The sequence below is a fragment of the Sphaerodactylus townsendi genome, linkage group LG05 (genome assembly GCF_021028975.2).
Source record: "Sphaerodactylus townsendi isolate TG3544 linkage group LG05, MPM_Stown_v2.3, whole genome shotgun sequence".
NCBI classification, from domain to species: Eukaryota; Metazoa; Chordata; class Lepidosauria; order Squamata; family Sphaerodactylidae; genus Sphaerodactylus; species Sphaerodactylus townsendi.
The window spans coordinates 40,354,165-40,380,632 of record NC_059429.1 but is presented as its reverse complement, the minus strand read 5'-3'; the positions used below and the strand labels follow the sequence as shown (position 1 = coordinate 40,380,632).

General features: G+C 42.6%; 1 protein-coding gene across 1 annotated transcript; it reads right to left on the bottom strand.

Annotated features, from left to right (window-relative positions):
- On the bottom strand, positions 1–26,468 carry RWDD3 (RWD domain containing 3). The gene is made up of 4 exons (XM_048497972.1): positions 26,320–26,468; positions 5,286–5,773; positions 1,261–1,376; positions 1–1,157 (listed from the first exon to the last, which is right to left on the bottom strand). The coding sequence occupies exons 1-4, from the start codon at positions 26,402–26,404 to the stop codon at positions 1,043–1,045; spliced, it is 804 nt and encodes a 267-aa protein (XP_048353929.1). The 5' UTR covers positions 26,405–26,468; the 3' UTR covers positions 1–1,042.

The window sequence follows — 26,468 nt, the reverse complement described above, 5'->3', positions numbered from 1 at the left end:
TTGCCTGTGCAGAGACTCTGTCTTTATTTCACCAACAGAAGATTCAGATATTTTGCATTAGTCAAACTGAAAACAAGCTAAGTTTGAGAGCAAAAACTACTTGCACTGAAACTTTTAGTCCATTTTTTATGGGACTGATGTTAAATACGGCTGCTGGAAGCAGTCCAACTGAACATCTCGACCTCACTTTCACTTTCACTCACTAGTCCTTTCAATGCATACTACATACACAACTAGGTGTAGAAAGTCAGAAGAGTAAATCAGCTGAAAGACAAAACAGTGGGAGGAGACCGGAGTGTTTGGTCTGTTTAAGAATACAGATAGCAAAAAAGAAAAGCAGCAGGTAAGATATAAAGCTGAATAGAAATGAAAGGACCTATATATATATTAATAAGTCATAATTAATGAAGGGTGCTGAAAACATAAACATAAAAAGATTGCAATCTGAATGTGACTTCTGCAAAACTATTTCATCCCAATTCAAAAAAGGAACAAGTAAACCAATTACATTGATTAAAACCTGATGTAAGTGGAACCTCCTACTTTTCGAATTCAGCCAACTGAGCTACCTAAGGGGTATACTAGAATAAGAAAAATAAATGTTTCATTTATTCCCAGTACTGCTTTTCAATGGAGAAAGACAAGAATGTCTTCCAGTAGCAGTCAAAAATGTCATTTTGAAAACAACCCTCTTTAAAATATAGTTTAATTACAATTAGAGACAAGAGATTCATCCAAATTCAACAAGAACACAGTGATTTCCCCATCATCTTTCACTTATGACCTACATTTCATAAACATCAATTGTTCAAACTTAGCAGTTCCCAGCAAAAGTTGTCAGTGCACACAGTCAAAACTATCAGCTGTTCAGTATGTGAGAGTTCTCTTTTGTATCTTGCCAAGGAGATGGCTTTTTATGACATTTCACTACAGAGAAGCTTTAGAGCTGTTTAGCACCAAACCTTTCATTTTATCTTCTCTCAGCAACCATTCAATACATTTAATGACAGTTTAGTCACGGGCGTATGCATTTGCTTCAAAATTATTTTAGCCGAGGCAGCACAAACTCGGTGAACAATTCTGCCAGTCCCGCAGCCTTAAATTCATTTTGTAACTCATCCAGCGTTGAATACTCTTTGACTTCAAATGCCTGGAACCTGTGTGGTACAAGGGAGGCTTTGTGAATATGCCTACTTCTGTCAGAATGTAATTAACAATTCAAAGCTGATTTTCTATAGCTGAAACAGTACTAAATTATACCTTCTGTCTTCTGTCTGTGCTTTTGTTTCGAAGAGCACACTAATCATTTTCTCTTTACATTTCTTCCCGCTCGAGTCCACATCTACTTTGCTAGTTTTCTGAAGAACCATATATTCCTAGATGCCGGGAAAGAAAAATCAATTAAAAACAAAACATCTTCAGAACATTAAGTGCCATCCATGGCAACCCGTTGATTGAAAAACACTGAAAATATGTTTTTAAAAACAGTCCATATTAAATATTTGTGTCCCAATTAAAATCAGGTAACATCTCTAGTATTCTACTGAAGACAGCTTCATGCTTTGTAGACACATTTTACGACTGCACAAACACTAGAGAGGCATTGTGCTTTCTATATAAAGTCTGGAAGACTGCATACGGGTCTTTAAATGTTCCTGCGAACACGGATCAATTCTGTTTACCATGTAATTCTGGAGGGACTGAAGAATTCAAATATACTTTAATGGGGACAATGGTTGAGCCAGCATTTGTAAACTACTTAGAATCAGTTTGGATGCAAAATTCTTGATCCTCCAACCCATAAATTAGAAGAATTGGGAATGTGCTTAATGAGGAATGGAATTCAATCCTGCACCCATTCATCATTGGATATTACTCTTTCATTGAACTATAGTAATCACTTGCAAATGGACTGGCGCATACAGTCTCTCTCTCTTTTTCTCACACACACATACACGCACAATTGCAATGCTTAGTAAAGTGAAGGATGCTCTGGAGACCCAGAGGCGTAGCTGGGCCAGAGTGCGCACTCTGGCTTTCTCGGCCCCCTCCCCCGCGGCACCCCTCCCCCCACTTACTTTAGCAAGCCGAGAAGGCTGGAGAACAGGCCTGCCTTTTCTGGTGGGAACTACATTTCCCAGGGTCTCCTGGGAAATGTAGTTCCCACCAGGTCCTGTGCAACCTGGAAGGCGACAGGCAGGCCTGTTCTCCAGCCTGCTCGGTTTGCTAAAGTAAGTGTGGGGGGACGCTGCGGGGGGATCATGCCCGCCCCCCCCACACGACCTCCCCCCACTTACTTTAGCACACCGAGCAGGCTGGAGAACAGGTCCAGCCTGCTCAGGTTGCTAAAGTAAGTGTGTGGGGGAGCCAAGCAAGGTTGAAAGGAGGACCACCACCCCCGCCCGCTGGTAGCTCCGTGACTGTGGAGACCCAGGTTCAAATTCCCACTTAGTCCTAAAACTGATAGGTAATATGGGGCCTGACATCAAATATCTGGGAGAAGACCACATCCACTATCCTGAGGTCCTTGTCTCAACAATGGAACAAATTGTATGATGGCTTAGAGATTAAAAAAACTGCTAAAAGAGACCATTAAGCTTAAAGAAATAGGAAGTTCCTTCCATAGTCATGAAAAATGAACAGTTGACAAGACTGTTCAAATTTTGTACATCTTAAATGGCAAATTCTTAGTTTAGGAGAACGTTGTATAGCACTGTTTCAGCTAACACAGCAAACAAGAATCCACCACAGACCTCCTAGTGGCCATTGAGAAACTTGTTGCATGAGGGGAGAACACTATTACCATCACAAATCCATAATTTTGGACCCAGTATGTAACAGCTCATGTACAAGTGAGAACTGCTTGGCATAAGGCACAAACAATCAGTAGTTTTCCGCTTCTCCCATAGGTTCTCTGAATTGGGGCAATTTTTTTTACAGTTGGTGAATTTTAAGATCATTTTTTTCATTTCATTTCAATTATATTTGTACCCCACCCTATCCCCGAGCGGCTCAGAGCAGCTAACAACATGATAAACAATAAATTTCAACAATATAACAGTAATAAACAGTAACAAAATACATAAGACTAAACAGAACCAATTTCAGATGGTGATTTGGCACTTCAGGCTGTACAACTTCTAAGATCAGCTTTTTTCTGGCCTGTACAAAGGCTATGCAAGTAATCAGTCTGTGGCACTCTGCCTCCCCAGCCTCCATTAGCAGGGCTTGTCCCAACCCTCCATCCCCTACCCAGGTGATGGTTGACCAGTCCTTGCTCCCGGTCTCTGGGGAGCCGTCAGTGGGAATGCGTTTATTGACCCACAGCTTGTCTTTGGAGGTAGCTCATCCTAATGTTGTGCCCCTCTTCAACGTTCTTCCGCACCTCTCCCCTTCTCCCGCTCCTCCACCTTGCAACCTCCTCCTCTCAGCCTTGCTTGGCTTCTTTCTTCCTCTGTTCTCCGACCTTTCTCCTTTCTCTCGTAACTTTGCTCTTTCATCTCTATACCCTTGCTCTTCCTACTTTCCTCCTTTTATCCTCTTCCTCCCCTCTTCTAGCACATGCTAGCCCTTCCTTCCAATAAGCATCCTGCCCACTTCTGCTTTGTGGGCTCGGCCTGTCTCTGTGCTGGCCCACATCTCCCCATTTCCGTCCCCTGCCTCTAGGTCAGGTGCTGGGCCGAGCCGAGGGCTTGCCGCCTCCCCTGGGCATGCTGCACTACACCATCTGTCAAGGATGCTTTGACTGTATTCCTGCATAGCAGGAGGTTAGACTAGATAGCTCTTGTAGTCTCTTTCTGCTCTATGATTCTGTAATTCTAATGGTCAAGGGCAAATAAGTAGTACTACCAGTTAACCATGTACACAATGGTATTACAACCCCCCTCCCCTACAGAATCTATAGAGATGTAACATATCCTACCCTTCCAACATCAGAACAGTCAACAAACATCATCGTTCATACCTTAATAGGGTTGGAGATTCGGACAGTCCAAATCCGAATTTTTACCGAATCTGCACGGATTCGGACGGATTCGGAAGAGCAGGGGCCGAATCTGAGCTGTCCGAATCCTAACAGATCCGAATCCATGGGATTCGGATTACCAGCCGAATTGCGTTTTTATTTTTTGGTGTTTTTTTCACATTTCGGCCTGCAGGGGAGACATTTTTAAACATATCAGCACCAAATTTTCAGGGTATCATCAGGAGACTGTCCTGATGATACCCTCAAAGACTAGTGCATTTTGGTTTAGACCCAAGTATGGACCCCAAAAATTGATAATCCCCTATCCCCATTCTTTCCAATGGGAACTAAGGAGATGAGGGCTACCCTTTTGAGGGTCCATAACTTTGGCCCCCCTGAACCAAACTGCACCAAACTTGGAAGGTATCATCAGGACAGTCTCCTGATGATACGCACAATGGTACGATACATCTACAAATGCACCCTGCAGGCGCAGAAATTTGCACAAGATTCTTTGTTCTGCGGTGACTTGGCTGCATTGCTGTCAATAGGGAATTTCTGAGGGGCTGTGGAGTGCACATTTTTTCATAGTAAACCCTACAAAACTTTCAGGATATCTTCAGAGTCTCTGGATGACACCATCAGGTTTGGGAACTTACTTCAGAGTGGAGATGGGCCTACCTTTTGGGTCCCATAGAATTAAACCCCCCTGAAGCAAAGTCCCAAACACAGATAATTATCATCAAAACCAATACTGGTTGTGGAGTTCTATGCCTCTAACAAAATTTCCTATTGGCTGCAATGGAGCCAGCCAGCCACTACAGAGCACAGAAGCTGGGGAAATTGTTTAATTCGACTATTGAGGGGAGTGCAGTTTAAAACTACTGTCACAAAATTTGAGGGTATCATAATACTGTCCCTATGATGCTCCCCAAGTTTGGTAGTTTAGTTCAGGGGTCCAGCGTTATGGACCTTCAAAGTGTAACCCCATCTCCTGTTAGCTTCCATTGGAAACAATGGGGATGGGGCACCTTTTGAGGGTCAATAACTGCCCCTGAACAAACTGCATAAACAGGAGAATCATCGAGACGATCTCAGGCGTATCCTGAAATTTTAGTAGTGCCACTAACACAAAATTGCGTCCCCTGCAGGCCAAAGCGTTCACCCAAAATTCAAAATAATAAAATGGACCGAATTACCCCGGTTACCGGGTACCGAGATTATATCGGAATGGCTATGATTAGGATTAGGGCATACAAATTTATGCCCCAAATACTAAATCGAATTTTTTAAATTTTTTTAGTATTGACCAACCCTATACCTTAATGCTGCTCTTGTCTCCTTGAAGAAGAATAAAAATCATCTTGCCCATGAACATCACTCTTCCAGTGAGCTTTAGATCTGCGCACCACTTTTCCAGTGTTTTGACATATTTTCCTTTAGCTCTCATGTGATCTAAATGCAAAAGGACAGTCGATACAGCATTGTCTGTAGTTGCTTCTGTTGATAGCATACTTTCCCCACTGCAGGCTGAAGTTTTGTCTTGCTGAACTACGTACTTTAGATTGTGTTGTATCCAGAGAATCAGCTCATGTATCATGGGTTGTGAAAAATGTCTCTTTGCTTCTTCAAGTAATCTCTCTTTCACTGCCATACACTGTGTCCTTGTAAGCTGCTCAGAGTGGACAGAGATATTCGGCAAAGTTGATGGGTAATTGATCGGTAAAGAAAACAGCAGCTTCAACAATACATCTGTCTCCAAAGGTCCTTTCACACCGGTCTGAATTCTAAATGAAATTCCTTCAGTCTCTGAAAAGTATCCAGAAGTAATCATCAAATGGACATCAATTGAAACTCACAAGTGCAGAATGTTTTGTTTGGTTTCTTATGAAAAACTTGAGTGGCATGTATCAATATTTCATATAACTCTCCAGACAATTAAGAGCTCTACTTGGTTCAAGACCCTTTTGCATTCAGCAGCAATACTGGAGTATAAGATTTATTCATTTGACACAAAGTGTACTGTTATGGCTTACAGACTGGGCTGTGTACAAAGAAGCCCCAGTTCAAACCTCACTTCTGCCATGAACTCAGCAGGTTGTCTTACTTGGCTAGTCACACTCTCAGCTTAGGGTGGGTGATGGAAAGGGTTTTTAAGTAGTTTTACGATGCTTTTATGATTGTTTATGATATTTTATAATTGTACCCCCACCCAGGGACTTTGGGGATGGGTGGGGGGAAAGTACAAAATAAAAACACAAAGCCCTCCATGGCCTTGGACCCTCACATCTGTGAGGTCATCTCTTCTCCATGCTCTGCTATGACAGCTTCAATCATGGAGCAGGGTCCTCTGCAGGTGGGCAAAATTAACAACTGCCCGTAAACAGGCTTTCTCAATTGTGGCCCCCCATCTTGTGGAACGGCCTGTCAGAGGAGTTCAGGAAGGTTCCCACTCTTATGGCTTTCCCCAAACTAGCCAAACTGAAAGATGCAGGAGCGCCTTTCTATGCCAGCTATAGAGTTGCACAGTACTAAATGATCCACAAAGTTGCTTGGAAAAATTATCATGGACTACAGTTCATACTAGTGTGTATATCCTGCATTATTTAATGTTCATTTTAATACTTACGCATTGTTTTAGTTTTGTTTTTAGATTTCTGGTTGATTCTACAATCCTAATCCTATTAAATTGTTTACTGAATGTCCTATTCATCAGTTGTAATGACTCACTCTGTGTAATCCGCCTTGAGTCCCAGTGAGAAAGGCAAACTATAAATATTTAAACTAATAAGTATTTAAACTAGAAACTGAATAAACAACAATCAGTCTTGAATAGAAAACAATGTTTAAACATCAGTTTAAGTGGTCTTACTAGGGGAGTGGAAGATTAGTTTTGGGGATACAAATCTATATATCTAATTCTGAGTGTGGCCCTAGAGAGCAGAGGTTAAAAACTGCACAATAGAGCCAAGTCCAGAAAGGAGAGGTGTTTCTATAGATTGGGGGGGGGGGACCCCAGGTTTGCAGGAAAATCCTAAATTTTTAAAAAGAGAGAGAATAAAAGTTTTAAAATGCTGAGATGTCAAGAGGCGTTTTGGATTATCTGGGAAACTACAAACATCATATGTCCGTGGTGGTGAACCTTTGGCACTCCAGATGTTATTGGCCATGCTGGTAGGGGCTGATGGGAATTGTAGTCCATAACATCTGGAGTGCCAAAGGTTAGCCACCACTGTCATATGTGTTTGTCCAGGTAATTCAAAATGGCTGCTGTACTTTTATTTTCAATATCAAAAACCAATAGACACCAACAGCAAAAAAGGGGCAAAGATGCAAATGTACTCTTATAAAGTATCGAAATAAAATTTTATGATTTGAGACTATTCAAAGGAAATGAAAATCAAACCTGTTCAACAGGTGCAGTGCTGAGTTTCAGTATTGTCACTCTGAGCATTGATAAAGGATATCATAGGTACTTTATGGACATTTCATATATAGTATAATTTCATTATAGAAAGCACTATGAAGATCTTTATCAATACAAGCAAAAACTCCAGAAGTGCTTGTGGCTTGCTACGGCTCATCACAGATTTTGTTATGTCTTCTTTGCAAGCACTCCTACCAGGAGCAGCTCTTTTTATTTTGTCACTATTTGAATGTATTGCTTGTACGATATGAGATTTTGTTAATTACAGTTCACCATGGAAAGTGTACCATTTTACAGTAATACTTATTAGTAATGAAATGTGTTGTTTATTGTAATATTGAGTAATGAGATTTTGTTTACTGTACTACTCATGAGCAATCAGATTTACTACTCATGAGCAATGACATTTTGATTTGTCTTAAAAGTGCTTGCTGTCATATCCTTTGAATAATCAGACAAGTTTCAAATCATAAAATGCATTTTATTTCCACTTTTCACAAGAGTATATTAGTATCTTCACCCCTTTGTGCTGTCTTGATTTTCTTTATATTCAGATGTTATTGGCATACCCTCCCCCCTTTTTTAATTAGCTTCATGGTTTTATTTTAAAGCTTTGGATGGGTGGAGGGGAAATAATAGTGGGCAGGCAGGAAAGACAAGAAGATTGGGAGGAAGAGAGAGGGAGGAAAGAAAATCTAGCAAAAGGGGAAGAAGAAACAGAGATTGGAGGGAGGAAAGGAAGGAGGTGAAAGGGAGAAGCTGTGCAGGGGAGAAGAGAAAGAGAAGATTGAAAACAAAGTGTCAGATGAAGTGGAAACAAAGGCAAAGCATTGGAAAAGGAAGTACAAGGAAAGGAAATGGTTCGGGGGATGAATGGCCCCCAAATGAATCTTCAAAGGTCTCCCCTTGTATAATATAATTCAGAACAACTAGTTAAAATAAACTATGATTCATTGCCACGAGGGGCTGGAAAGATTTCATTTTCTGTTAAATTGGGAGTGTCGTGTTAATTAAAATGATTATCTTACTGAAAGTTTTTGATGTTAATTTCATCTGTTGTTGTACTATTAATTGATGCTTCAAACTGGTAAAAATCATGAAAATGTTTTAAAAGGCAAAGTTCCCTCTTATTATTATTCAGAAATTATAGTAAGATAAAGTAATGCAAAACCTCCCAATAATCTAGTATAATGATTTTCAGGAGCTACCATTTGGGGATGAAGGACATTCTGTTGGTATTATCCTTATTTATCTATATAAAATCAGTTCTCAACATCCAATCACACTTTAGCATAATCAGGAAACAAAACCCAAGTTGGTCTGGCTGTAAATGGACTATAATATGTAACAGAGCATGGAAGTAAGGAAAGGAATATCCCTTCCCCCAGAAAGCTGGGTCACCAGGGGCCCCTTGGTCTTCTCAAATTTACCTCTATATATATCTTCCTGCTCCTTAATATCTAACAGAAAATATTTTTAGTAATTCCACTATCTATATGTAGAGGAGAACTGGGGAACCTATCAGCATGCCCATCCTGGACTCTAAACAAGAGATGTTCTGATGGTTAGGGTTGGAATGGAGGGTGGATGGGTGGATGGCAGGGAAAGGTGATCCCAGACAGAAGAGTTTAGCTTGGCCTGCACTCCATTAGGTGGGGCTGGAAATGACCTTGGTGGCCCTAGGAGGAGAAGGTTTGCCCCTTAAGACAAAAGGTCCAGGCTCTGGGGCTCCAGGCAGTGGGGATGGCCACTTGAGAAGAATGTATTCACAACTCTGTAGCATGGGTGTGACGCTAACCAAAGCCCTGTGCTGGAAATAAAGGAGAGGAACGGCTGCATTTCTGAAGTGTGCAACTGTTTCTTTTGCCCATGGATCTATGCCTGCTCCTGAATCTCCTATAACATCTGGTGCTACAAAAACAATACAACATGCCAAGCCTTAAACACTATCAAGTTGGTAAGCTAGTGGTTTTGGTCGTGACCTCCAATTTATGAAACTAATTACTTGCCCTTTTTGCTGGATTCAGGATTGTAACCCTTTTAACTACTCCTTAAAACTATTTGTGCGTGCTTTCTGTAATAAATGTGCAGCGCCAACTCCAGGTTGAGAACTCCCAGGCAAGATTCCCTCAGCTAAGTCCACCACTGCTGCTGCTACCTCATCCTCCCCCAGTTTATTTGTCATCACCTCATCCAAACAGAGGCAGAAGGAAGGTAGCAGCAGCTATTGCTGCTTATTTGCTCAGTAAGTAAGCAGCAGTGGTTGCCAGGAGCATCAGCAGCCATAGCCACATACACAGCAGGAACAAGTGAATAAGTGGCAACAACTGCTATTCCACATTCTACCATAGAAGGGAATTGTCCTAAGATGGCTGTCCTGTTGCCACCATATAGCAAGGACTGCTTGTGAGGGCTTCTGCTGCTATACAGCAGCAGGAGAAGTGTAAGTGTGGAGCATTCCCAGGGCTCTTGAGCCTTAGCAGCTGCCCAACAATACCATCCCTAGTTGCAGTCATGATTGGCTGCAAAATAATTCTGGCTCCTCCATTTGCTGTCCAAGGGTGGACCTACTTTGTGCAAAACCCTTTACCAACAATACATACCACTACATTGCTGGGGTAATAAAATTGGCCATAGCCATTTTATTGAGCAGAAGCGTGAGGCTAAGTATGGGTCTGGATCTGGTCATGAGAGTTGAAGCTCCACAGGGCAGACGCCCCATACTTGACCTTCGCTCTACTGCAGGGCTCTGCCGGGTGGCCGCTCCTGGTAAGAGGTGTTCCCCCTTTGGCCCTGTTCGGCAGGGTGGTCGCTTCTTGCCATTGTCGCCGTTCCCAAGGGGAAGGCCTAGCTCCCTAGCTCCCTTCCCCTTGCCCTTCCAGATCAATACCCATGTGCCAAACCGCCATGTATCTAGGCTATGACAAAATAAGCATGCATTAACACACAAGAAAATTAGGGAGAGTGGGCGGGCAAATTGTCAGCCGACAAGTACATGGCTGACACAAAGGATGGTGAGCTTCTTTAAAGGCTCGCTCGCCCCTCCTTTGCCCCGGTGACACAAGCCCTTGCCTGCCATGGCTCCTTTCTCCCTTCACTCGGCAGCATCCGCTGGTTCCGCCTACCTCCGCCCCGAGCAGCAACCGCGGCCCAGGGTAATTCCCAGCCATCTTTAGTTTCACTTGACTGCTTCTATTGGTCATTTGTTCTATTTAAAGTGTTATTCCTTATTGTGAGAAATTTTGTTATGGAAAACAGACAAACGAACAGCTGGTATTTACTTCTGTGGATAAAAAGAAAATGGCACAGTTGGGATCCATATTGCAAAAAGGCCACAGTTTGCTCCCCTTAGCATGAAGCAGCTTCTTCTGCTAGGCACTTTCAGGTAAGATGAAATGCATCTCTATGAGCACATTTGTCAGCCCTCCCCAGAGTACTTCGCAATATATGAGCCTTTGATCAACACACAGCCTCCTGGCCATTACAGGCATTTTGTCCACCGTTTTGTTGATGTCCTACTTTATAGGTCTGTTGAACAGATTACTGCAATAATATATGTAAACATCACCAATGTCATTATCAGAAATCACATAATGTTTTATGGCACATGGATTCTGTTATATTCTCTTCTTCATTGGCCATAATGGCAAAGTTAAAACAATAACTGCCCTTTCACTGAACTAAAAGGGGACAAAGATCTCACCCACTTCTACTAAAATGGAAGAAAAAATAGGGTGTAAGATGAAAGCTGCTCTTTTTCAGATCTTTACTATATCAACTCTTTGATATGTTCCAACCATTTCACCCCTTTTCTTCAAAAAGTTGCTAAAATGTCAACTTGATTCATTCTACAGGGGTAGGAAAAGACAGATTTGAAAGGTGCAGCAGAACATTCCTGAGTTTCAGATGAGTTCTTTTGAAGTGGCTTGTCTCTTCTCTACCTCCCAAGTTTTACCCTCCCTTCACATGATAGGCAATGGAATAATGTCTGATTTTTACTCCTCACAGCTGACACTGCCTTGCAACCTTCGGTGCCCTCTGCGAAACAACAGAGACAAAGCCTGTTTAATGAACAAGGTAAGTTGAAATAGTTCAGACAACTAGGAGTACTTCTAACAAGAGGGGAGGCAAAGCTCTATATCCAAACTCTGTGCTGCATCTGTATACCTTTGGCCACAACACTCTTAATAAAATACAAAAGGTACTGGATGCCACCACAGACCAATTCACTAGCCTTCAAGTACTGGAGTCAGATATACTACATAAAGTTCCTACATAAACTTGAGGCATACAAAGAATGCCATGTTATTTCAAAGTCATTTAGGTAAAACTGTAACTAACAGTAGATAATATGTCAAACCAAATTTGTAAAATCTGCTTACAAACAGAAATACCATTTACTTTGTTAAGGATGATGGATAGAATATACCAATCTTATTGTTTCAGGAATGATTAAGGAAGCACTAATCCTGAATTTTACTGTGTCCTGTAGAAAAGTGCTGTGAAGACAAAACTCAGAAGAGAGCACCCCAGCAATAGTGCTCACAGGATACAGAACTTTTGATGGACAACATGATATAACCATTTTACTTGCTAAGATTGTACTTTGTACTTTATTTTGCCCATAAGACTGTTTGACAGGGTTGACACTGGACAAATCAAGCAGACTATCCAGCCCAAAAGTTATTGAACTGGTGAGCGCTTTTGGAGTTTGAGACAGATAACAGGGACCACCAAAAATGGCTGCCACGAGGGCACAGCTGACTACAAAATGGCTGCCATGGGAACAATCACAAAATGTGTAAGGCGATTTCTGCACATCCAGGCTTGCGGTCTTGCATCGGCATGATTGATGCCGATGCAAGCCCTGGGGCCGTTCGGACGAACGGCCCCACAGGCTGCGTGGCTGGCGGAGCACACTCCACAGAGCCGCGCAGCCCCCCGAACAGCTGCCTACCTGCGTTTTGTCGCTCTGAGGAGGGAAGAGGACACGCCCCCTGGCCAGAGCGACGGCTGAAGCAACGGAGGCACCGAAGCGTGTCCCCTTCCCTCCTCAGAGCGGCGAAAGGTAGGGGAAAGGTAGGTAGCTGTTCGGGAGCGCCACGGGAATACGCCAGCTTCCACCCACTGCTGTTCACTTGGCAACGAGTGGCAACCGGTGTATTCCAAAAAACTCGCCCCCCGAGCGAGTTTCAGAAGCGGCGTCTTTGCACCACTTCAGGGAGCCAGGACAGCGCTGCTGCAATGCAGCAGCGTCTCCTGTGCGAACAGTGCCCCAGGGACCATTTTCTTTCCATCCCTGGAGCGCTGTTGTTTCCCCGTGTGGAAACCGCCTAAGATTCTGAATTTATGAATTGGTGTCCCCTGAAGTTCCAAAGGTTCTACTGTGATCTTTTGGAGCAGCTCTTTTCCTAAGAAGTAAAGAAATCCAGGAGTGGCTCTTTCCTTTGGGGACAAAGTAGACACCATGAAAGACATTATCAGGCAATACAAGGGGGAATCACTGTTTCAGTCCCTTTCAGAAAGCCAATCATGTTAATAGCTATTCTTCTCTTACACAATGTTACACACACACACATATGCTGACATCCAAGCAGGATGCTGCTACAGCCCAGACAGCCTCCAGTGCCCCTGTCTCTTCACTGGAGTAAGTGTCCCACAGAGGGCAAAAACACCGGTGCAAGGCTGCGCAACTTCTAAGAGCCCATTGGATGGGGCTGTTACTGTATGTTGCAGTGGGTTAAAATCTAGCTCTCTAGAGGGCTGGATAGGTGATTGAAATGTATTATGAATGGATGGTAGCTGTACACCAAGGGCAGTAGTTCCCCAGGGGTATGAACCAGAGCATCTGGCAGTAATGGGTTTGCTAATATGAGGGTAGAATTTTAAGGAAATTAGTTGCCAAGAGGTGATAAAAGGTTGGGAACCCCTGCCCAAGGGGCCGAGTTGACTGGTTTAAGAGAGAGTGCAAGAATGTAAGAACCAGGAAGAAGCTAATTGAATGAGATGCTGTGGAATGTAAGAGAAATCTGTATTCTTTGTGGAAGTTATTAGCTAAAGTGGTGTTAGCAAATTAAGCTTCAAGGAACTTAGACTCTATAGCTAAGTCTCCTTATGGAACATTAGACAAAGAGGAACTGTACCAATCTGAACCCATTAAACTTAACACCTGTACTGAAACTGCTACAGTGTTATACTTTTTAAACTCTGTTTATATTTAAGAGAAAACTATTTTATTTACAGTAAAAGATCTCCTTTTACCTCAGTGTCACCCCCATGCATTGACCATTCTGACATTCGACCAATTATAACAAAGCATCCTGCTCTTTAAGTCCAACTAAGAATTCTAAGGTGACAGTCTATGCCGGCAGTGAAAATAAACATAAAACTCTATGGAAGGTCAAAATAGCATGTCACATCAGAATACTATAGAGAGGTAATACATACAAGGGATCTCAGAAAAAAAGGTTACAATGATCACTTGATATCTTGGTGCCCAATATGGGAATTCCAAAACTGCACTCCCTAGTTTTTCCAGAAGTTTCCCACAAATCAAAATGTTGATGTGGTGAAGTATGCTATTAAGGAAACTTAAGTGGCACACCTCTGTAAAACAGAAACAATCATATTTATAACTCCAAATGTTTAAATGTTTAAAGAAGTTATAGAGTCATGTGAATAGATCTCTTTACAAACTAAGCACCTCCCGCAAGATGATTTATCATAAACCAATTTCTCACTCCACAACAGAAGAAAAATAGCTCAAAACAGCAAGATCACAAATGAAAAACTCATAAGAGCAAGAAACAAAACCAAAGAAATAAAATGGGGTATATTCGTGCATATTTCTGAAATCCAGACCATCCAGTTTGCCTTGTGATCTATCTGGAAGAATTGAGTAGGCCAAGCACAGGGGCACTTTATCTTAATCAAGCTGACAGAACACCAGCCCAAACAGACTATGGAGGTGGAAAAGCAACTGCAATGGGACCCACAACATGGTCATCAGGATCTATTGACATATAAAAACACTCTTACAATTATTTTGCAATTAGGTCAGTGCAGAAGGCAAATAAGCACAAGTGGTCCTATAAATAATTCCTTCTGTTCTTCAGTTGTACAAAGTCCTTAATTAAAGCCACAGATCTTTAAAATGTAGCCCACCATGCCATAGCCTTTCAACAAAATTAGTTTGAACCACTTGCCAGTTCATTTCTGAGCTTTCCTATACATTTGGGGGAAGGAATTAATTCTCTCTGCTTCCCATCCTGTACCCGAGGCCTGTGAAATGACTGCTCCAGACCTGAACCTCAGCACTACAAAACAAGAGTAGAATTTTCCCATCATTTATCCATCCCTTTTCCTTTTTTACTTACAGGACTCCAAATAGTAATGTAGTAATTGAACTTATAATTTCAAGATATTCCCTCATATTACTCTAGAATGCTAGCAGGGCAGCAAACCAAAAGTTGAATAGAGAGAAATGTGTTTTTGAGGTTACATAACTTAAATCTGTAGGTTCTTCAGGATGAAGAATTACCTGGGAAAACTCATTCCTCATCAGTCTACAATGGTGGCCCTTCTTCAGTAACATTGGGAACTGAAAAATGAGTTTTTCTGGAATGCAGCACAAGAGGAGTCCTGGACAGTTTTAATTCAACAACCAGTGTTAAAGCTCTGCACCCCCTAGTTTCTGCGGATGCATCTCAAACTGGCAAAGGCACAGTCCTCTTACAAAAACATAGTGAGTGTGACAACTTGGGCCCTTACGGACAGGACAGACGCTGGACGAAACGAAAGATCATAAACCTCTCGTTGCTTTATTCAGCAAACCTCTGAACATTGCAGATCGAATGAATTATGATCAGACTACAGAAATATGACTTGGGCATGACTTATACAGCAGGTAAACTTTTGTTAGTTGCTGATGTGTTTTCATGGGCTATTCACAGGCTGGGAGTCAAGGAAAAAAACTATGGAGCACAAACTCAAAAACATGTGTGGATATGATTATTATTTTTCTTCCAGTATCTATCTCTTTCAGTATCTGGAAGGGAATATATCTTCTGGGTATAGAAGAATTCCTAAGCCAACTAGAATGTGAATTATTGTTAGTTCTCAAATCTTGAAGCAATAAAAGGACTCTGTATTGTTAATCAGTAGGGTTTATTGGTAGGCATTGAAGCACCCAGCTTGACAAAACCAGTTCTTGCGAATCTGGCTTTTGCTATCCATTCCAACGTTAGTCCCTAGGGCTGGCAATTTGGGTAGCTCAAATCTCCAAATGCACCCGAATCAGGGCTGATTCGAGCATATTCGGTCCCCATTCATTGTCACCGAGACTTTGAATAAGGCGTTCCAAATGCAATTTGGATGAGTGGCGTTACAGGGGACGTTGCTTAAACGAGCACTGCGTATTCGGATTCTCAGGGGAAGGGGGATGGACTCTTTAGTTTGTAAAGGCAGAACACAACAAACTAAAGAATCCGACACTAGGGAAGGGGCTGCATGTGGGGATCGTTTAAAGGAACTCCCAAATGCAGCCAATTCCTGCAGGAAGTGAAGGATCTTTCAGTCCCATTCCCCACCCCCACACTCTTCTCAGCATTGCTGACTGAGTGCTGGGCTGCTTTGGACTCTCTAAGCAGCCCAACACTCAGTCAGCATTGCTGGGAAGGGGGCAAGGGGGCAAGCGAGACAGAAAGCAAGCCTTTCAGTCCCATTTCCCACCCACCCCCGCACCCTTCTCAGCATTGTGAACTCAGTGCTGGGGTGCTTTGGGGTGGGGGAATCGGACAGAAAGACTTGCTGACAGAGTGTTGGGCTGCTTATAGAGTCCAAAACACCCCAGCACTCAGTCAGCAATGCTGAGAAGGGTTTGTGTGGGAGGAACGTGACTGAAAGGCTTGTTTTCTGTCCTGTTTGCCCCACACCCTTCCCAACGATGCTGACTGAGTGTTGGACTGCTTTGGACTCTCCTAAACAGTCCGGCATGATCCCTGAGTGCCACCAAATGAGGGAGTGGATTCTGTAGTTTGTTTTTTCTCTTTCATTAAACATTGTTTAAAGGGAGTGCAAGTGGCTAGCTGCTTGAATTCCCTTTAAACAGTGTTTCAAGAAAGAGAAAAAAATCTAAAGAATCCACCCTGCAGAAAATCCTTCCCCCCAAGACTTACCTTGGGGTGCCTGTCGGGGGCGCATTTTTAAGCTAGTGGCACCAAAATTTCAGGGTATCTTCAGGAGACTTTCCTGATGATACCACCCAAGTTTGGTAAAGCTTGGTTTAGGGAGTCAAATTTTATGTACCCTCAAATGGGTAGCCCCCATCTCCTAGTAGATCCCACTGGAAATAATGGGGGATGGGGGCACCCCCTTTGGGAATCCATAAAATTGGACCCCTCAACCAAACCTGCCAAACCTGGGTGGTGAAGATACCCTAAAGTATGGTGCCTCGAGCCTAAAAATGCACCCCTACAGGCCAAAAATCTAAAAAACACCTAAAAATACAAAAAAATTAAGACGGACCCGGATTATGGGGATATCTGAATATATTCAGGTATACTGAATTTGATACCTGAATAAAGTTGAATCCGAATTTTGCCAAATATTTTACTGAATATTGTTCAATCCTATTTGTTCCCCCTCCTATTTTCCCAAGAAATGGGAGAAAGGGTTAGCGTGGAGCTGAAGCACCTCAAGGTCAGCGACAGATAGAGATAGAGAGCCACCTAGAATCCTGCCCCCATGAGATAACGGTATCAATCCCAGTTCTCATGAGACCAAAGTGGCAAGGGGAAAGCCTAGTTATCTACTCAGCATGTGAAACCATAAAGATCAAGGAAAGAATACCCCAGAATGGCAGTGGTAACATATAGCAGGCTGGTTACATATATCTTGTAGCAATTACATTGAGTTAAGAATGTATCTCAATCACCTACATACAACCCCCTGACAATTATACACACAGGTGGATTCTCAGTCTGGTATATTAGTGTTCTGCGCAGCTATAGTGACCTTAGGTGGGAGATTTTTGTGAAGTGAGTAGCTAACAGTGTCAAGGCTGTATGTTTGCTGTGTGAAAGGGTACCAGTGTCTTAAAACCCAAAGTAAAGTAAAGAACCTCTCATAACATCTAAGCAACTGAAGAAACTTATACAGAATTAAGAGGTATGCCTGTGCCAAAACAGATATATACTATATAGTTCATTCCCACCTGATTTCAATCCACTGAAATATCTCCTAATTCCATCTAGTTTCTTGAATAAATTTTCTTTCGTTCGTTGAACCTGCCTCAGTTCTCATTGGTGTGTTGAAAGGTGGGATTTGCCAAGAATTAAAAAAGGCTCCCTCTACCTTTCTGAAGTTCCTAAGGCTGAAGAGATGAACATAAAATATCTCATACACCACCATCAACACAGCTCAGACATAAAAAAGGCAGGAAAATCTACCCAACATTGTTAGGAGGTTGCCTGAGCCGGTCAGAAGGTGAAAGGTTGGCAACACTTACTTGGTGACACTTCCATGTCCTGATTGGTGCTTATGAATTAAGCCCCAAGCACGGAACTCTCACTCCATGACTATCAACCAGACACACGTGACTATCAACCAGACACACGTGAACTGACCCTGTGTACACCTGAGAACACCAGCCCACTACTAGGAAATGATTCTCTTTGTCTTCAGCCCACAAATCAAAGTGCAAAACAAGTTGAATTTAAATTCAGAAGCCTTCCAAGCAGCCTGATTGCCTGGAATACTCCAATATTTAATACATCACTGCAGTTATAGATTAAATATTTTGCTGGGGATATTCAATCCACCATAATGCAAAACTACTATGCTGCTCTTAATGTCTTGAATTGGTGTTGTTTTTCTTTTACATTTCAAAGTTATATTTGCATTTCAGGCTGAACATGATAACAGGCTGACTTTGAAGGGTTGCTTGCAGCTGAAGTTAGTGAATTACAGCATTTCTTCCTATCAACTACCAGTAATGGCATCTTATATTTGCCTGACTATCAGAAGAGGTGATATCTGAAATAGAGAGAGGTACATTACCATTCCGTTAACATTTATTGTGCTAATAAGCTGGAACTCAGCAGATTTTCATTCATTCCCCCAGCTGCATGCTTATCATCAGGAAATTTAGTGTAGCCACACTTCAAATTGCTTCCTGTGTTCCATGTCAGCCACAAAGGCTTCCCTATCCATAAACTTTCTGTCATTCACTCATTTTGCATTTCTGAGTTACAGAAATCCAAGTTTTGATGAACAAATATATACTCTACTGTGAGATTGCTGAACAAACTAGAGAGAAGGAGAGAGTGGATTAACAAGTAAATTATGTCATTCTATCAGCAACACTAATCTTTGGTACCCAGACAAGTAAAGGGAAAACAGGCCTTAGTTAATTAGCTTATTTAAATTCACACACACATCATTTTCAATAAAACATCTTTTGCATTTTGGGCATGACACTTTTAAGCTTCGGAAAATGCATGTTTTATGAGAGGAGGAGAAACTTACCTCAGTTCTCTAGAGATCTGTGCTCTGATCTTTAAGGTCATTTCATTTAACATTTTAACCTCACAGAAAAATCTCTCCTGGGTATAATTTGTCATTAACAAACAATGCTCAGGAGAAACATTTCTGTGAGGTTGCCGTGGTAAATTAGATGACCTAAAATACCAACATAAGAGTCTCCTGAGGACTGGGGGAAGGACGCAATTTTCTTCACCTCATGATATATAAAAATATTAATATGTACAGGATCATTACATTACAACAGAGTGATAAGCAATTCCTTGAATTAAGGAAAGCAACTTTGTGGATTCTACACAATGTACCCACAAAATATCTGAGCACTTCAATATAATTTTTTTAAAGAACAAGGATGTAATCCAGCTAAATTTAGATTTTTTCAAAAAAGTCACAGTGATACAGTTATTTATTTATTTGTTTGTTTGTTTATTTATTAGATTTTACACCGCCCACCCCCGAATCACTCTGGGCAGTGTACAACAGGCCAAAAACAACATTACACACACAGGGCAGAACAACATTTCACACAATAAAATTAAGTTAAGCTAAAACAATTTATGCCTGTTTTTCAGTGCCCAAGTACTTATCATGTGAGAAAAGAACATAAGAACATAAGAACTAGCCTGCTGGATCAGACCAGAGTCCATCTAGTCCAGCATTCTGCTACTCACAGTGGCCCACCAGGTGCCTTTGGGAGCTCACATGCAGGATGTGAAAGCAATGGCCTTCTGCTGCTGCTGCTGCTGCTGCTCCTGAGTACCTGGTCTGCTAAGGCATTTGCAACATGACTTATCAGCTGATTTGTTTTCCTTTTTACTAAAATGCTACAGAAGGAGAAGCTAACAATTTGGGACTGAGTTCAGGGTTAAAGCCTCAGAAAAAACACTCTCAAAACAATTCAAAAACATTTTGGAGGGGACTGTAGTTACTCTTTTTTGTAATCCAGAAAACTCATTTTCTTAGAAAGCAGAACATAAATCTCAGATTCCCTTTAGCAAATGTAGTGTCATTCACTCACCTATCACAACTATCAGCTTACAGTGCCACACTAAGGCAGACAGAAACTTGTGACAGGAAAGTGACACCCAGTAGAATCTGCTCTATGTCAAAGCTGAAAATGCTAAAGATGTAGGACATTTGACAGGGGGGGAAATCTACTGTTAATACCAACAGTAAAGAGAAGAAAATAGTTACTTGGGTAACTTTTAAAAATATCTGGAAGCATATATTACTGAAGCTAAAGTGTCAAACTGCTAAATTCTGTATTTTTAGGAAGCTTTTTTGCTGAAGGATTCTTCGCTTGTTGCAGAGTTTCTAAAATATTTTCTTCAGCATGCACTCTGCTAAACACAGGTAGGTCTCACTGCCACTGCAAGTAAACAGAACACACTTTAAAACTCATCACTAAGTCTCTGCAGATTTCAACCACATATGGAAGAGATGAAGAGTGGTAATTAACCTATGTGGGAATACAGTTATGTGGTGCTAAATTGACAGCTACACGTATTGAGAACTAGCAGGGTGCCCGCACTTCACTATGGGGAGTTGAGAAAAGCGGAACGCAGAAATGCAAATACTCCACCCATAAGAAATGCAAAGAACTCCACCCATAAGATGGTTGTGGCCAGTAATATCTTGGAGCGTCCTACTTAAGGCCTCGATGCCTCCTGTGTGAGCCATGGTGCAGTCATGGTGCTGGAGTCCCAGTTTGAGGCTTCCTGTCCTGTGGTAGACCTGTCCATGCACTTTGAATGTTGGAATGAAATTGCTCTCTTTCACTTGTCTGTTGTCCTGGGGGTGACATTCAGCATGCTCCAGCACAGGCTGTGTGTGAATTTCGGTGTGACAGTGCGCATGCTTCAGCACAGCCTATGTGTTGAGGAGTGCTGTGTTAGAAGGCAGGTGGTGCAGCAGTGGAGTATGTTCTCCCTTTAGCGGTTTCAGCAGAAGGAACAGGTTCCTACGTGCTGAGGAGCACGGTGTTAGACAGGGCCCCTGTGAATCGCTACATGTTGGTGATCACAGCGTCTGCATGAATTTGTTGAGCCTCCATGTAGCGGTTGCAGCAGAAGGAACAGATTGCTGTTGGATAGCAGGGCACCCGTGGTTCGATACGTGTTGGTGAGAGTGGCGTCTCTGAGAATTTCAGGGTGATAGTCAGCATAGTTCTGTACAGTGTGTTTGTGAACTGAGGGGTGACATGTAGCTTGTTTCCTCACAGCGTGCCTGTGGAATGGCAGGGTGGGTTTTGCATATTTTGCAGCAGCTTTCTGGCGCTGTCTGTGTGTAATGCAATGTGTAAGCTGCTGTGTGTATTTAAGGCATCGCACCAGTGGATCAAGCCTGCCTGTTGTTTGGTGGGCAGTACCACAGCTGGTCGATGGGGATAGTGGAGTTAGAGCAGCAACGTGGCCGTCACTGAAAAGTCCTGTGACAGGAAGCTGTAGATGTAAATGCAGAGTACCAATCACTGTTAGAGTGAATGACTCATCAGAGGAAGTGGGAAGCCAGCTGAAGTGCCTTGGTGCTCAACTGTCATCCATGGAATGATCAGGCAGATAGGCAGAGATGATTAGGAAAAACAGTAAATAGCTAATATCTCGAGTTGAATTCAATATTTTTGGAAATTCTTTCTTATTGAGCACCTTGGGCACATGAGGAGCCGGCGTGCCAAATTTCAAGTGTGTAGGTTCAGCGGTTTTTGATATATATATATATATTTTCCCAAATATATATATTATATATATAAAAACTCACAAAGGCTGATTCTGCACAGCATAATAATACCAGGTTACATTCAGTATTTTAAAATCTGGGTCTATTTTATCCCGGTTTCTCCCTTCGCATGGGTGCCCATTTCCGTGAAGGAATCAAATTAAGACAAGGAAGAAATTTTCCAATTTCTTTCGCATGAGCCGGACTTATTTTGTTTTTACAACGCAGATGCAGCCACGCATGCTCCAACATCCTCAGTGTGCTGCATTCTGATTGGCTCTTCCCCCCCCCCCCCCCAGTAATACTTCTGATTGGCGGATCCACAGCAACTGGAGGAAAACCAAGCAGGACACACACACCCCTTTTCTCTAGCTTTGGAAAGGAGTCAGTGCAGTGAGCAACACGGCAATCACGTTGTACTACACAAAGTAAAAACTTTTGATCAATACTGGGCACAGCACTATATCCCAGCCACATTTAAAAGTATACAAGAAACCACAGCACGACATACTCATCCCTCCCCCCAATATACCAAATGATAGCTGACTGGTCTTTGGGGCTGTCACAGGGTCCTTGAGAGCATCCTGCCAGGCAGGCGCTTCCCTGCCCCTCCTCCCCAGAACCCCATTGGAAACATGAGCCCAGAGCTGAAGGGCTGGACTGGCTGGGCTGCGGCTAGCGAGCAGCGCTTGGCAACAGTGAGCAGGAACGGGGCAAGCACTTGTGCTTTCCCACATGGGTTTGTTTGCCTGACCCCCGGAAGAGCTGTCAAAGGGCAGAAAACTTCCTTGAGGAACGTTTCAGAAAAGGCAGGCTACCACACTGGTCAGCCACTCAGCAGAAGTGAAACTGACATGATGTCAGGCCAGGCAGTGAGATCAGATGGCAGGGCAGGAAAAATAAATTGCTTTTTCTCCCATGGTGTTCCCATGGAAAAGGGTTCAGTGCAGGATTTTGGGAAAAGATTGTGATGAGGGAAATATTGCAGGACAAACCCACCTTAGGACCGAAAATTGTGCGAACTTCTTGGTCAAACTGGGATACTTCCCTTGTTCAACTATCCACAGCAGAGAGTCAAACAAAGATATATTCTGGACATGCTTGAGATTTCCAGAGCATCAGATGGATAAAACTGACTGGATACCTTGATCAGTGGATATAAAGACTCTTTCCCATGCTTGGTTTCCTCAGCAGTCCTTTCCCACCTCAGGAAAGTTTATTTCCAGACTCCTGCGATAAGTGAGGTCTAATAATTTTGTGGGTAGTGATGCCACACTGTGGAGGGGTTGAGATCATTTTCTCTTCCATTAATGAGAGCTGGGTTTACAGAAGAGGCAGAAAAGGCAATTATATCCCTTTCCCACTCATCACCACAGCATCCCAAATTATTCAGCTGTTACACCATGTGGGTCCTACAAACACAGAAATAAACTTTCCTGGAATGAGAAGGGACTGCTAAGGGGCAGGAGCAGGATGTAATGAATGTAATGCACCACTGATGTAATGCAAGATCCAGCTCATAAACAAGACAGACAAACAAATGTTTGCTAATCTAGCATAATTTATATAGCAGGGATATCTCTGATCTCTTGCATGTTACCCCATAAACTAACCAATTAAGATACAGGGGAAAAAATTTGCAGACTGTCTCTCAACTAGGGTAGGTTCCATTTAGGATGTTACAGAATGCTGCAGACATAAGGTCTGAAATCACCTCTACCTGTTACAGTCTTCTGTCCTGTACTACAGTCAGTTCTCTCCATTATATCATGGAATCTTTGGCCATTATCTCGCTGATTCCAGATAACAAGGCAACAGTTTCTGTTGTGTTTGTCCACTTCTCTAACTGATATTTTAGCATCATAAAAGGGCCCCTTTGGCACTATAATAGCCTAGCACAACTATTACAAGATAAGACTGACAGTGAGGTAACAAACTCTTGTATGAGAAAGGAACATCCAGAGTTGGTGAGCAACGTATTTTCTAGGGAAATATCTCTGCCATGACTGATCTTCTAATTAAGGAAGCCCTGATGTTCTGAGAAACCCCAGGTGCTCTGAAATTCAAAAACAACTGGACTACAGCCGAATTCCCACGGAAAATTTAATCTAGATACAACCAAGTTTCAAAAGAATCGGCACCTTTTCATCCAGGTTCCAACATCCTCACTGCAGCATGTTTCTAGTGAAGATGTCTAGGCCTGCCCCGGGGGGGGGGGGGTGCCTGCTGTCAGGGGTGCAATTGGTAAGCTAGCAGCACCAAAACTTCATGGGGGCCAAAATTATGGACCCTCAAATGTGTAGCCCCCATGTCCTATTAGCTCCCATTGGAAACAATGGAGGATGCGGGCACCCCCTTTGGGAGTCCATAGCTTTGGACTCCTTGGACCAAACATCACAAAACCTGGGTAGGAGACTCTGCTGATGATACCACCCAGGTTTGGTGAAGTTTGGTTCATGGAGGCCAAAGTTATGGACCCTCAAATGTGTTACCCCATCTCCTATTAGCTCCCATTGGAATGTTTTTTTCAAAAAGGTGCATATACAAGCAGGTCCAGGAAAATCCCGTGATGGGGGGGGGGGGAGCGAGGAAACCTGGATATTTCGAGTGACTATCCCAAGATTAATCGCCAGTGGGAAATCGCCCTACGCAAAGTGAACTTTGACAAGTGAAACATTTTTCTGGCATTGCAGCCTGGAGAAGCAAAACTGCTTCTGCAACATATTGGATGCATATTTTAACGTGTATTAGTGATGTTTAGCAGTCCAGTAGTAAACTCTTGCAAAGCAGCCTAGAGGTCTTTGGAGGCTAGAAGCAGCACAGGAAGATACTCAGTTCAGCTTGCCAGCAGGTGTTAAGAAAGGGTCCGGGCAGAAGGGCAATGTTGACAAGAGAAGAGGGAACTAAATGCAATCACTCTGCGTGTTTACAGATAATCAAGGGAGGAGGGGGGGAAATTAAAAACTAAACACTGTTGTCTGTATTCTCATGATAGAGATAATGAAAAGAGCCAGAGAGAAAACACAGCCACTATGAAACCGGCTTTTCATCCTGCTTGACATAGAAGGAACAAGCTAAATGAGGGTAAAAGGAAGGAAATAATTTCCTATATTACAAACAGGCTAGCTACTCCCTTGATAAGGCCAAGTTGCTATGAGCCTGTTTCACATATTAGAAAGTGCTTGTTCCTTAAACAGTAATTAACAGATTGATCATGGACAATCCTTATATTTGTGGACAACAAAGTATTTTAAAAGTAATGAGAACATCATCACAGTGTATATTTTCCTTTGAACACAGACATCAGTGTGCTTTTCAATGCCTTTTCAACTGGCCAACATATCTGGGGCGGGTTCCAAATGGCCATCCAACAACAGATCTGGCTGGATATCATCAGCATACTGATGGAAGCCCAGACCAAACCTCCAGACCAACTTTGCAAGAAGGCGCATAAAGATGTTAAATTGCTACCCTATGTCTTTGACCCTGAAGAAATGAGCACAGCCACTGCAAAAATCCCACTTACTCCTGATTTTCTTGAGAATCACTCTACAAGCACTGGAATTGGTGTGGGCAGGGTTCTTCTCTATCCCCCTGTGCATTTTTTTAACATTTGTCAAGTCAGTTTATTTTCTTCCACATGTGGCTTAAACAATGAAGATTTTCTGGGGACGGTTTTTTTGTCATCAGTGTTGTTATTGATGATCTCAGGGAAAGCCCTTAAAAAAAAGAGGCCTTAAAATGGCGACATAATGCTGTAGTGTTGCAATGATAGTTCAAGCAAGTTCTTTGAATTCCCAGATTTCATTTTTTTAATGTTCCTATATTCCCTCGCTGTGATATGTCTTTTTCCTTATATCTCCATGGCAGAAAACTTGAGGGGAAGGTTTACAGTTCAAAACAAACCTAGATCTCCAAGAGAAAAATGGTTACGAGCTGGGAAAAATGGGGAAGAGAAAAATGGTTACGAACTGCAACCAATTCCAAAAATTACCAGCCACCACTGATGGTAAGTTTAAGAACCCTGTCCTTTTCTACAATGTGTGTAGTGCCATCAACTCACGACAACCCTATGAATTAAAGTACTGGAACTCTGAAAGAAACATCAAAGAGAAAACGGCATTAGCAAAACTCATCCTTGCTACATAGGATGAAATATCATGCTAACACCAATGTGGACTCAAATCTGAAATCAACTCTTGCTTTTCTAGGTTGTCTTGGGCATCTCACCACAGCAAAAGGGGGATCTCTGCTTTTTAAATTGTTCACTATAATCACTTTTAGTTTTGAGAGCCACTTTGTGCATCTTAGGGTGGAAGGACAGAATAAAAAGAATATTTTTTCTTGTACTTAGCAGGGCTGCCAACTTCCACGTGGTGGCTGGCAACCCCCTGTGATTACCATTTATGTTGGCGACAGAGCTCAGTTCACCTGCAGAAAATAACTACTTTGGAAGGTGGACTCTAAGACATCATACCCTGGAGAGGTCGCTCTCCTCCCCAAACCCTGCCCTCTCCAGGCTCCACCCCCAAAATCTCCAGGTGCTTCCCAACCTGGAGCTGGCAATCCTACATATGTAGGCGTAACTGGAATCATTATCAGAGGGCTTCGGTGAAAACCCAAACGGCAACCTTGCGGCAAAAGCCCCGTGCTGAGATTGCAAAACAATCACCTGATATTTGCAGCACTTCACATTCACCCTTCTCACAGTAAATAGCGGCGATCGCAGAGAGCTCCTCCCGAGCCACCTCAGACATGGCAGAAAACTGGCGCCTTCTCTTCTCCGGCAGGCAGGAGGCCGAGCAGAATTTAGAGAGGCGC

Bases quoted from the DNA above. Each gene is read 5' to 3' on its own strand.
- RWDD3 (XM_048497972.1), bottom strand. From the start codon at position 26,404: ATGTCTGAGGTGGCTCGGGAGGAGCTCTCTGCGATCGCCGCTATTTAC. The intron at 1,377-5,285 runs GTATAGGGTTGG...CCCGGCATCTAG, and splicing joins GAGACAAGAGCAGCATTAAG to GAATATATGGTTCTTCAGAA. The intron at 1,158-1,260 runs GTATAATTTAGT...TGTACCACACAG, and splicing joins GCACAGACAGAAGACAGAAG to GTTCCAGGCATTTGAAGTCA.